General features: G+C 42.7%; 1 protein-coding gene across 4 annotated transcripts; it reads left to right on the top strand.

The window, feature by feature from the left end:
* The first annotated feature begins 134 nt into the window (after window positions 1-134).
* Window positions 135-10,726, top strand: Txnl4b (thioredoxin like 4B). Of its 4 annotated transcripts, none has more exons than XM_045141528.1 (4): window positions 135-318; window positions 4,918-5,077; window positions 9,183-9,334; window positions 10,187-10,726. In XM_045141528.1, exons 2-4 carry the CDS (start codon window positions 4,946-4,948, stop codon window positions 10,350-10,352), a joined length of 450 nt encoding a protein of 149 aa, XP_044997463.1. In that variant the 5' UTR covers window positions 135-318; window positions 4,918-4,945; the 3' UTR covers window positions 10,353-10,726. The 4 variants fall into 4 exon arrangements, with proteins under 4 accessions (XP_044997463.1, XP_044997465.1, XP_044997462.1 ...); XM_045141527.1 differs by having other exon boundaries at window positions 137-314; XM_045141529.1 differs by lacking the exon at window positions 135-318 and adding an exon at window positions 5,253-5,375 and having other exon boundaries at window positions 4,937-5,077.
* Window positions 10,727-12,549: the final 1,823 nt, after the last annotated feature.

The following is a 12,549-nucleotide window of genomic DNA, read 5'->3' as shown; positions in this document are numbered from 1 at the left end:
GAGGAGGGCAGGTTGGCCATGTTTAATGAGGGCGGAAGTGACGCAGGGACTTCCTGTCAAGTCTGCGTCAAGTGGGCGGTGACAACAGTAGTGTTTTCTGCTGATTGGGCCGTTGGATGGGGCGCACAGTGCGTTGGTGGTTGTTAAGTGTGTGAGTTCTCCATTTCCGCTTTGGTCCCGCTGTCGTCTAACTGGTTATTCTGAGCAGGGGCTCAGAAACTTTGTGTTAAGGTGACGTTTCTGGCTGTGAACGAAGGAGGCTTATTCCCCCTGTGGCTGACAGCCCTGAAGTGGAGGTGGCTTGGGCAAGTACAGTAAGTATCTGGCAGTGGTGAGCCAGGGGCAGCACAACCATTGGCTTCGTTTAAAGTACTGATATGAGAGGGTGTGATAGCGCACGCCTTTAATCCCAGCACTTGGGAGGTAGAGGTAAGAGGATCCCCGTGAGTTCGAGGCCACCCTAAGACTACATAGTGAATTCCAGGTCAGCCTGAGCTATGGTGAGACCCTACCTTGAGAAAGAAAAAAAAAAAAAATGTATCTGAAAATGGGAACAAAGAGAAGATTCTGGTAGTTTCCACAGACAGATACTGTACAATGAGCAGAAAACAAAACACTTTATTTTACAGTGCCAATGAGCAGAAAACAAAACGCTTTCCTTTACAGTGCCAAGGACTAAAGACCAAACCCAGGGTATTGTACAGGCCAGGAAAGCACCTGAGCTACATCTCCAATCCCCAAAGCAGACTTCTTAATGGCAACGCTGGTAACTAGAACAACGCAACGCAATCCCTGTAAAATTCTGATGGGAAATTATTTCCAACCTCAAATCTGTATCAACCAAACAAGCAAGCGAGTCTGAGGGAAACAATAGGTTTTTAGATAATTGAGGTCTCCAAGATTCTGCCATGTGTCTTTCCTCAAGAAGTTATTAAGAAAGATCAAAGAGAGGCTGGGCATGGTAGCACACACCTTTAATTCCAGCATTGAGAGGCAGAGGTAGGAGAATCGCTGTGAATTCAAGGCCAACCTGAGATACACAGCAAGATCCTGTCTCAAAATAAATAAAAAAATAAAAGGCTGGGCATGGTGGCTCATGCCTTTAATCCCAGCACTTGGGAGGCAAAGCTAGGAGAATTGCTGTGAGTTCGAGGCCACCCTGAGACCACCTAGTGAATTCCAGGTCACCCTGAGCTAGGGCAGGACACTACCTCGGAAAAAAAAAAAAAAAAAAAAAATTTTTTATCTGTCCACACGGTAAATACATCCACTGGTATCTTGAGCTATTTTTTTTTCCTGTGTAAATATGTACATTCTATCTAAGTAAAAAGTGTAATCACACTTAATATATTGCATTGTAACATTTAGTGGCCATACTATAGATTACCCGACTGCATTGTCATTTGTTTTACCATTGTCCTGTCAATGGCCATTTTGAGCTCTTAACTATAAGTGTGGACTATCTTGTGTATATAAATATTCGTGCGTTAGTCTAGTTGTTTACAAAGAACTCTCAAAAATAGAATTGTCTGTCAGAGTATGTCAGCTTTCTTTCCAGGAAGGTTTTATCCCTGCATCCTCACACAAGCTAAGAATGCCTGCCTCTCCATTCAGACTCTTGTCTTTACTGTGCATATTTAGTTACTTTTCTCATAGCTGTGATCTAATACCTGAGTAACTTGAGTAGAAGCAAGTTAAGGAAGGGTTTCTTTCTATTGATGTTCAAGGGTATGGAAGCCAGAAGGCATGGTGGCGGCAGCAGCAGCAGGCAGCAAAACACATTGCGTCCATAGTCAACAAGCAGAGTTGGCAGGGCATGGTGGTGCATGCCTTTGATCCCAACGTGCCTTTGATCTCAGCCTGGGCTAGAGAGAGAGAGACCCTACCTCAAAAAAAAAAAAAAAAAAAAAGGAAGGAAGGAAAGAGCAGAGTTGAATACTGATGGCTCTCTTTCTCCTTTGCATTTAATTCAGGACCCCAACCCATGGAATGGTGCCGACTACTGGCATGGTAGTTCTCTCCTGCACAGTTAATCCAATCTAGAAATTCCCTCACAGATATGCCCAAAGGTTTGTCTCCTATTTGATTTGCGATCCTAGGTCAAGTTGACAATATTGACCTTCACACTGTGTGTTACTATCCTACTTAACGTATGCCAGTTTAATGGGATTTTTTTTTTTTTTAAAGCAGCAGGGTCTCATTCTGGCCCAGACTGACCTGGAACTCATTCTGTAGTCCCAGGCTGGCCTCAGACTCAGTGATCTGCCTCCTGAGTGCTGGGTTAAAGGCATGTGCTACCATGCCTGGCTTAATGAGTTTTTTTTAATTTGTTTTTCTTTCCTGTAAGACTGAACTTCCCAAATGCATTTAGTGTCTATTTGTACCTCTTTTAATCATTTATTTGCAATCAAAGGGAAAGAATGGAGGCACCAGGGCATCTTTCCACTACAAATGAATTCCAGACTAATGCACCTTTTTGTGCATCTGGCTTTATATGGGTACTGGGGAATTTAATAAGAGCAAGTAAGCACACCCAGTCATCTCCACTCACCCTTAGGTTTTTAAATAACATCTTGTTGAGAATTTTATGAATGTGATGGTAATCCCCTCCCACATTTTATTGTGGACATTTTCTTTGGTGTGGTCTCAGCTTCCTTCTCCTCCCCATCCCACACCTAGCCTTTGCTTGACAACATTGTCCTTCTGCTACTTCTTCCTCTGAATTGGTAGTTATGGAGTAATCGCTGTTTGCTTATATTCAAATAGTGAGACAAATTCATATTCTCTTTTAGTTTCTTTCATCAGTAATTTGTTCCACTACTCACATTTTATGAAATCCATCCTGACAGTCAGCATTGTGACCTGTTGCTTGAACAATTTCATTACTTGTGTAAATTTTATTAGTTTGTATCTTGAGGGACTAGAAAAAAATCCCCCCTTTTCAGAGCATTAGCAAACTTTAAAACTAAATTCAAAGTATATATTATCTTTGCTAGGTCTTCTGTAGATCCCTCCATATTAAGCTCTTTGATCAAGAAGATTCTCACACTTGCAAGTTCTTCCAGTCTTAAAATGAGGAGCTAGATTCCTGTTTTAGAGAGACACTGAACCAGAAATTTGGTAGCCTAGATTCTAGCCTTTGTCTCGTAGGTATGAGTATAACTGTGAGCAAACTAGTTTATAAAATGAGTGGCCCTGGACCAAAAAGGACAAGAGAGAAGGTTGGATTAGGCCCTTTCTGTCTCAGTATTTCATGATTTGGAGGCGAGGGAGGGGGGAAGATTTAATTTTTTTGAGGTTTCTTTTTAAGGTAGGATTTCACTCTAGCCCAGGCTGACCTGGAATTCACACGTAGTCTCAGGGTGGCCTCAAATTCTCTACAATCCTACCTCTGCCTCCTGAGGGCTGGGATTAAAGGTGTGTCCACCACACCCAGCATGATTCATTTTTTATTATGGCTTTCACATACTTAATTGATCAGTTTGCCATGTGATGAAGTGTATCTAATAAGGTATGCACCAAGAATTATCAAGTAGGGACTTATACTACTTCAAATGTCCATCAGTAAAGCATTTGAAAGTATGGTACATGCATGAAATAGTATGCTGCTTGACAGAATCTTGAAGTTTTCTGTATAGAGATATGGGAACAGTATCAGATGTTAAGTTTAAAAACCATGTGAAGCTGGTTGTGGTAGCACACGCCTTTAATCCCAGCCCTCAGGAGGCAGAGGTAGGAAGATTGCTGAGTTCAAGGCCACTCTGAGACCACATAATGACTTCCAGGTCAGCCTGGTCTAGAGCAAGACCCCCTCCCCGCCAAAAAAAGTGAAAGCTGGGCATGGTGACTCACACCTATAATCCCAGCACTTGGGAAACTGAGGCAAGAGGATGACTGTGAGTGCAAGGCCAGCATGGGCTACAGAGTAAGTTCCAGGTCATCCTGGGCTACAGTGAGATCTTAACCTAAAAAAAAAAAAAAAAAAAAAAGCCGGGCATGGTGGCACACGCATTTAATCCCAGCACTCGGGAGGCAGAGGTAGGAGGATCACTGTGAGTTCAAGGCCATCCTGAGACTACATAGTGAATTACAGGTCAGCCTGGGCTACAGTGAGACCCTACCTTGGGGACAAAAAAAAAAAAAAAAATGCAGAAAAGTGGGTTAACTGTGTGCACTGAGCCTCTCCCCCTCCTCCTGGACTGTTCTGGAACCAGTGCCTGCCTGCCTCCCCAGCTCCCACATCCTCTGGTTCCACCTGGAGCCAGGCAGTGGGATCATGAAGGGATGGGAGGAGAAGAGTATTTATATCCTTTAATGGCAGATTGTGCCCAGCTGGCTCCTCCAGGTCTGTGGCCAGGAACAGCATACTGCTGATGCCATGTTTTCCTACTCCTTGCTTTAATTAAACTTCAGATTACCAAATTTAAGGGTGTCATCTCTGCCCTCCTAGGCCACCAGCAGGTATAATAGGCTATCTCTTGGTAAAAGAAGAAATATAGAAACACATTTTTTTTTATTTTCTTATGATATATAACAAAACTCTCAGATGTATGAACAATTAATAAAAGCAGTTAACAGGTTTTGGAGGGGTGCATGAAATAGTGGAAACTGGGCTCAGAAAGGGGGAAGACAGTAAAATGTTTCTTGTTCAAACCTACTACTAAGAGTTACTTTTAATAACTCTTCAAAGTTTTTGGGTTTTTTAATTTAGTTAGTTAGTTAGTTTATTTTAATGACAACTTCCATAATTGTAAACAATATCCTATGGCAGTTCCCTCTCTTCCCCCAATTTCCCTTTGAAACTCCACTCTCCATCATATTCCCTCCCCGTCTCAATCATTGTTTTTGTTTTTAAAGCTAGGACTCCTGCACTTAGTCCAGACATCCTTTAACATTGCTGCTTCCTTTCACTGGTAGTGGAAACTAGCATTTGGAATTTCTCAAGATGAGCTTCCTCTTGCCCAAACTGACTAGCAAGAAAGAAGTGGACCAGGCAATAAAAAGTACTGCGGAGAAGGTACTTGTTCTCAGGTTTGGGAGAGACGAAGACCCTGTCTGTCTGCAACTAGATGATATTGTAAGTAAACTTTTAAAAAGATTTTTGGTGAAAAACCCATAAATTATCACTTCCACATTTGGGAAGCTCATGAAAGGGAGCATATATCACAGCCGATCAGTAGAGGGCCTGTGCCTCCCCAGAGCTGAACTTCAGATCTGTCTTGCTGAATATGTCCTCATGTCCTCTCTACCAGCAACTTCACTGACAAGGCAATAGAAGAGCAGAGAATGGGGCTGGATGTGGTGACATATACCTGCATTCCCAACACTCAGAAGTGGGAAGATCTCTATGAATTCAAGGCCAGCCTGGTACTAGAGTGAGTTCCAGATAAGACTGGGTTAGAATGAGACTCCATCTCAAAAACAAACAAAAAAGAACAAAGAAAGGGGCAAGGAGGAAGGAGAGGAACCAAAAACATCATCAGGGCTGGAGAAATGACTTAGAAGTTAAGGCATTTGCCTGCAAAGCCTGGGGATCCAGGTTCAATTCTCCAGAACCCACATAAACCAGATGAACATGGTGACATATGTGTCTGGAGTTGTCTGCAGTGGCTAGAGTCCCTGGTGCACCCATTCTCTCTCTTTCTCATAAATAAATAAATTTGAAAAAAAAATTTAATCACTGTGAATACTATCTTTTTTTAACTTGATATTTATTTGCAAGTAGAGAGAGATAGAAAAGAGACAGAGAGAACAGACACAACAGGGCCTCCACCACTGCAAATGAGTTTCAGATGCATGTGCCATATTTTGCATCTGCCTTTGTGTGGGTACCATGAAATCGAACCCAGGTTGTTAGGCTTTGCAGGCAAGCACCTTAACCACTAAGCCATCTCTCCAGCCCAGATGTTATTTTTTCATTGCTCCCAACAGTAGCCTGATTTCTTAGTGGCAGAAGTGAGTACCAGGGAAATCAAGGAACCCTCGCAGATGTACAGAGTGGCAGAGGTGGGACTTGAACTTAGTTTGTCTAGCTGTCAGTATCTTCTTATATGTTCCATCTAGAATGTGCTTAATGATAGCGCTAATTTCATAGTATGTCTTCACACTCAGACTAGTAAAGAGGAGTATTATGGGTCAGAATGGTTATAGTATTATCACTGTTTATGTAGAGACACAGTCCTACAACTGACTGAGACCTCTTCCTATCATTTCTGTTGCTATCATCAACTATTGGAATCACATATGAGAATCATGATATGGTTGAAAAGAAATGTGTGATAATCTAGCAGAAATGGCCAGAGAATTATACTCTTAGCTGTGGGAAGGAGAAAGTATTACAAGGTTCAAGAGTATAAATTCTTCCCTCCAGACATAAAATGGCCTGGATATCCATGACCTCACAGTGCGTGACACTACCTACACAAGATCATCATAAGAGGAAGAAAAGATCATGACATCAAAATAAAAGAGACTGATTGAGATGGGGAGGGGATATGATGGAGAATGGAATTTCAAAGGGGAAAGTGGGGGGAGGGTATTACCATGGGATATTTTTTATGATCATAGAGGATGTTAATAAAAATTGAGAAAAAAAAATGGACTATGGGCCATGAGGATATGTCTCAGTGGTTAAAGGCACTTATTTGAAAAACCTGCAAGCACGGGTTCAAATCCCCAGTACCCACTTATAAAGCCAGACACATAAAGTGGCTCATGCATCTGGAATTTATTTGCACTGGCCCTGGCATGCTCCTTGCTCACTACACATGTATGCAAATACATAAATAAATATGTATTAATAAAAAAGAGTATGAATTCTCAAGTTGGAAAGATGGCTCAGCAGTTGAGGCATTTGCCTGCAAAGCCTAAGGACTCAGGTTTGGTTCCCAGTACCCACATAAAGCCAGATGCAGAGCATGGTGCATCTGGAGCTTGCTTGAAGTGTCTAGAGATGCTGGTGTGCCCATTCTCTGTGTGTCTGTCTGTCTCTGCTTGAAAATAAATGAAATAAATTTTAAAGAAGAGTATAGATTCTGGGCTAGAAGTGCAGCTCAGTGGTAGAGCAATTGGTTCTCATGTATGAGGCCCTGAAAAAAAGCAGAAGTATAGATTCTGTCCAGCTTCCAGCCCAACAGCTTGAGGTCTGTGTGACCTGAAGCTAGATTACCTCCTTGTGCCTTGACTTCCTCATTTATAAAATGGACTCCAGTAACCTACAACTCATAGGACTGTAAATAGATTAACATGTGTTAAGCACTTAGGACATCTAGCAAGTAGGAAGTGCCATGCAGTCACTTGCTTCCATAACTTTTATTTCTAGGAAGAAAGAGTTGGGGGAAATTCAGTATCTGTACTTCATATTCCTGAGTTGTTTTAAGTGGGTTGGGATTGTTATGTTTTGTGGCACTGATGATTGCACCCAGACTTCATTTTCTTACCACTGAGATACGCCCACCTCATTCTGTTTTTTAATGTATTTATATTTATCTAAATATATTTCTCATGCCAGGCATGGTGGCACATGCCTTTAATCCCAGCACTCGGGAGGCAGAGGTAGGAGGATTGCCATGAGTTCGAGGCTGCCCTGAGACTACATAATGAATTCCAGGTCAGACTGGACTAGAGTGAGACTCTACCTCAAAAAACAAAACAAAATAAAAAATAAAATAAATAATTAAATATATTTCTTTATTAAGAGAGAGAAAACATATGGGAGCACTGGGCCTCCTCCTTGCAAGTTAACTCCAGATGCATTCACCACTTTGTGCATCTAGCTTTATGTGGTGTGGTTTGATTCAAATGTCCTCCATACACTTAGGCGTTCTGAATACTGGATTCCCAGCTGATGGAGATTTGGGAATTAACACCTCCTGGAGGGAGTCTATTTTGGGGGGGCGGGCTTATGGGTAGCTTCCACTTGCCAGTGTTTGGCACACACTCCTGTTGTTATGGTCCACCTTATGTTGGCCAGGGGTGATGTCCACCCTCTACTCATGCTATCATTTCTCCCTGCCATCGTGGAGCTTCCCCTTGAGCCTGTAAGCCAAAATAAACCTCTTTTTTCCCACAAGCTGCTCTTGGTTGGGTGATGCAAACCTGACTGCAGCATGTGGGTACTGGGGAATCAAGCCCAGGCCATCAGGCTTTATAAGAAGGTGCCTTTAACCAACCAGTGAACCATTTCTGCAGCCCCCTACCCACTGTAAATTAGCATAAATTACTTTTATTTTATTTTTTGCATCTGTTTGAGTGTATGAATACGGGTACATTTGTGTGCTGGTGGAGGCCAGAGGTCAATGTCAGGTGTCTTCTGTCATTCTCTTTTATTATTATTATTATTTGCTGTTTTGGTTTTTTGTTTGTTTGTTTTTCATGGTAGGGTTTTTACTGTAGCCCAGGCTGACATGGAACTAATTATGTAGTCTTAGGATGGCCTCAAATGCACAGTATACCTACCTCTGCCTCCTGAGTACTGGGATTAAAGGCTTGTGCCATCAGGCCTGACTTTTTTCTTTGTCTTTTTCTTTTTGACACAGCGTGTCTCACTGAAGCTGGTGGAACTCACCAATTCAGCTAGACTAGCTAGAAAATTCCAGGGATCCTCCTGTGCAGGGATTATAGGCATGTGCCACTGTGCCAATCTTTTTTTTTTTTTTTTTTAGTATTTTATTTATTTATCTATTTATGAGAGAGAAAGAGAGAAGTGAGCATGCCAGGGCCTCTAGTCACTGCATATGAACTCCAGACACATGTGCCCCTTGTGCATCTGGCCTGTGTGGGTCCTGGGGAATCGAACCCAAGTCCTTAGGCTTTGCATGCAAATGCTGTAACCACTAAGCCATTTCATCTGTCCCATGCCAATCTTTTATATAGGTGTTGCTCATGCAAACTCTGGTCCCTGTGCATGCTACAGCCCTGTAGCATGGATTATTTTGATAAAAAACCATCAACATGGACAAAAAAAAAATGTTTATAAGAAATTATTTTTCCCGGGTCTTCTAACCCTATCAACAGTGATTCAGCTCTGAACAGAAATGTTGCATTGCATTGATTCTGAAACCCAAACAGGCTAGCTTCTTGGTTCAGGAATTTTTTCAAACAAAATAAAATATTATAGTAATTTGACCGAAGAAACATTGACTAGCTATTATATTGTAACCCCATTCTCTTGTGTCTCACAGCTTTCTAAGACATCTTCTGATTTAAGTAAAATGGCTACTATATACCTGGTAGATGTGGATCACACTCCAGTTTATACACAGTATTTCGACATCAGTTATATTCCATCTACTGTGTTTTTCTTCAATGGGCAGCATATGAAAGTGGACTATGGGTAAGTTAGGTTGGTTTTGAAGGTTTTGCAATCTTGAATGCTTCTTTTATTGAAGCAGTGTGACTAGCTCACCTAGTTGTTTGTGATGTTGGTTCTGTGGGTCCTGATAAGTTAGTAATACCTTATTTGATTCACTAACTTTTTATATAAAACTGGCATAAAATGAGTGTTTCAGGTGTGAATGGCTCTTTTAAAAAAAGTAAGTTGGAGAGCCTGATGTGGTGGCACACACCTTTAATCTCAGCACTTGAGAGGCAGAGGTAGGAGGACTGCTATGAGTTTGAGGCCACCCTGAAAATACATAGTAAATTTCAGGTCACCCTGAGCTACAGCGAGACCCTACCTCAAAAAAACCAAAAACATGGTGGCGCACGCCTTTAATCCCAGCACTCAGGAGGCAGAGGGCCTTTAATCCCAGCACTCAGGAGGCAGAGGTAGGAGGATCGCCATGAGTTCAAGGCCACCCTGAGACTACATAGTGAATTCCAGGTCAGCCTGGGCTAGAGTGAAACCCTACCTCAAAAGAAAGGTGAACAATGCCTGAGAAACACACTTGGCACTGTCCTCTAGCCTGCACATGCCACATACACCCCTGTACACACACACAAGCATACTACTAGTTTGTAGTATGAGTCTTAGTATCTTGAAAAAAGATAATCACACAGAAGTGTGCACACAACAAACCTGATGATTAAAATATTCCTAAGGTGACTCGTTATTACCCACAACTCAGAAGCATAAGTGGGGAATATTTGGGAGACCATGACTAGTTGTCCAGAAATACTAAGCAAGTTCTCCCCACTGCAGTGCTCAGGGAAGGCTCTGAGCTGTTCTCTCTCTTCTGTGCTGCAGGTCTCCAGATCATACTAAATTTGTGGGAAGTTTCAAAACCAAACAGGACTTCATAGATTTGATTGAAGTGATCTATCGGGGAGCAATGAGAGGAAAATTGATTGTCCAAAGTCCTATTGATGCCAAGAATATCCCCAAATATGACCTTCTCTATCAAGACATTTAGCCACTGTGAAGGATGAAGAGAGAGGCATAGGTTGAAACAGTACCTAAGTCCAGCAGGCCTGTGTTCTGGAGTCCCTCAGAAGTCTGTTCACTTTCCCAGCTGAGAAGAGGTTTGATGTCTATAAACAGCAGCCCCTGAGCAGCAGCCCACCTGGTCCAACAATCAGGGCAAATCGGATGTCTGTGTATCTGCTCCCTGAAGTCCTCAGAGCAGCTGGGCAACACACTTAGTCTCCCCTGGTGACTTCTGACTTGTTTTGTTTTTGAGGCAGGATTTCACTCCAGCCCAGGATGACCTGAAACTTACTCTGTAGCTTCTTGAACTCTTGGTGATCCTACTACCTCAACCTCCCAAGTGCTGGGATTAAAGATGTGTGCCACCACACCAGGTTTTCTGACTTTCTCTTATCCTATGCTTTTCTTTAAAAAATTTTGGCTTGAGAGATGGCTTAACAGTTAAGGCTCTTGCCTGCAAAGACTAACAACCTGAGTTCATTTCCCCAGTACCCACATAACGCCAGATAACACAAAGTGGCTTATGCATCTGGAGTCTATTTGCAGTGACTGGAGGCCCTGGTGCACCCTTTCTGTCTGTCTCCTCCCTCTCTCTACCCCTCTCTCCCTCTCTCTCTCTCTCTCTCTGTGCTTGCAAATAAATAAAATATTAAAGAATATATATATAGTTTACTTGAGAGAAAGTTAGTACAGGCACACCAGGGCTTCTTGTAACTACAAATGAACTCCAGACACACATGCTGCTTGGTACATCTGGCTTTACTATATTTTGACAGCTCAAGACTAAAGGGATAGCAGAATTGCTAGGGAAGCAAATTACCTTTATGGGATTTGTTGATTTGAATGACTTGAAGAACTTGTTCTTCCAGGGTCCTCCTGGCACAACAGTGGGGAAGTTACACTCTATATTTTTGTTGCTGAGCCTGACAGTCTAGAGTGATATAGTAGACACAGAGCTGAAGCACCATGTGCCAGGCAGCCCATATCCTGCTTGCCAACAGAAGCCCAGTTTTGTTCAGGATGGCACTGTCATTGCAAGTCTGACCCCTTGGTTGTTTTTTTCTAAGACTGACTAAGTCAAAAAATTAGGATGCTGATACCAGGCATGGTGGCGCACACCTTTAATCCCAGCACTTGGGAGGCAGAGGTAGGAGGATTGCTGTGAGTTTGAGGCTACCCTGAGATTACATAGTGAATTCCAGGTCAGCCTAACTAGCGCAAAATGCTACCTCAAAAAAAAAAAAAAAAATTACTATGCTGAGAAGAGCATTTAAAAGGGTATGATCAGGGCTGGAGGGATGGCTTAGCAGTTAAGCGCTTGCCTGTGAATCCCAAGGACCCTGGTTCGAGCCTTGGTTTCCCAGAACCCACGTAAGTGAGATGCACAAAGGGGCACGTGCATGTGGAGTTTGTTTGCTGTGGCTGGAGGCCCTGGCGCACCCATTCTCTATCTATCTGCCTCTTCCTCTCCCTGTCTGTCTGTTGCTCTAAAATAAATAAGTAAAAATAAATTTTAAAGGGTATGATCCCCAGTGATATTAATAAGCTCCTGTGGGAACTCTAGACCTTCCTCCCTCTAGGTCTCTGTGAAGAATAAAATGTGTTTGCCTCAGTAACCATTAGTTGGATCTTCTGTTTTCACTCTGAGCCACACAGCATTGGGTGTAAGTGTTCTGATCCAGCAACAGAACCACATGCATTATCTTCTACAGGTTTGGGAACCTTTCCCTGAAGTATGGACTTCTGGTTTAGCTCTTCTCCTGGTTTTCTATTCCACAAGAATTTCTTGAGTCCATGCTGGATGTCCCATCCAGTGCTAGATACCATGGAAATACAAATGACTCCTAGACAGAGAGCTCTGAGAGCCAGCAGTGCCTGGGTCTTAAGGGAGAGTAGGAGGTCCTTGTACAGAAGGGGGCAGCATTGCTGGGGAGGTCAGCAGAGGTTTCTCCTATCAGCCCCCTCCTGGGGAGCCATTAAATGCCACCACACAATTAGGGCTTCAGAGAGAAAGGCAACTGGCTGCCTCCCAAGAAGCACTTTGTATGTGACTGTGTTAGCCTCTGTTTCTAGCTGTTATTTCTCTCTCAGGTTCTAGAATGTAGGAGCTGTCTCTCTGGGTTCCTTACGTCTATTCTGCTGGAGAGTGCACGTTGATCCTGGCAAGAGATATGTGATCACAG

This window comes from Jaculus jaculus, chromosome 1 (assembly GCF_020740685.1).
Source record: "Jaculus jaculus isolate mJacJac1 chromosome 1, mJacJac1.mat.Y.cur, whole genome shotgun sequence".
NCBI lineage: Eukaryota > Metazoa > Chordata > Mammalia > Rodentia > Dipodidae > Jaculus > Jaculus jaculus.
Note: the sequence above shows the minus strand (reverse complement) of the source record. Positions and strands in the feature narration are given on the sequence as shown.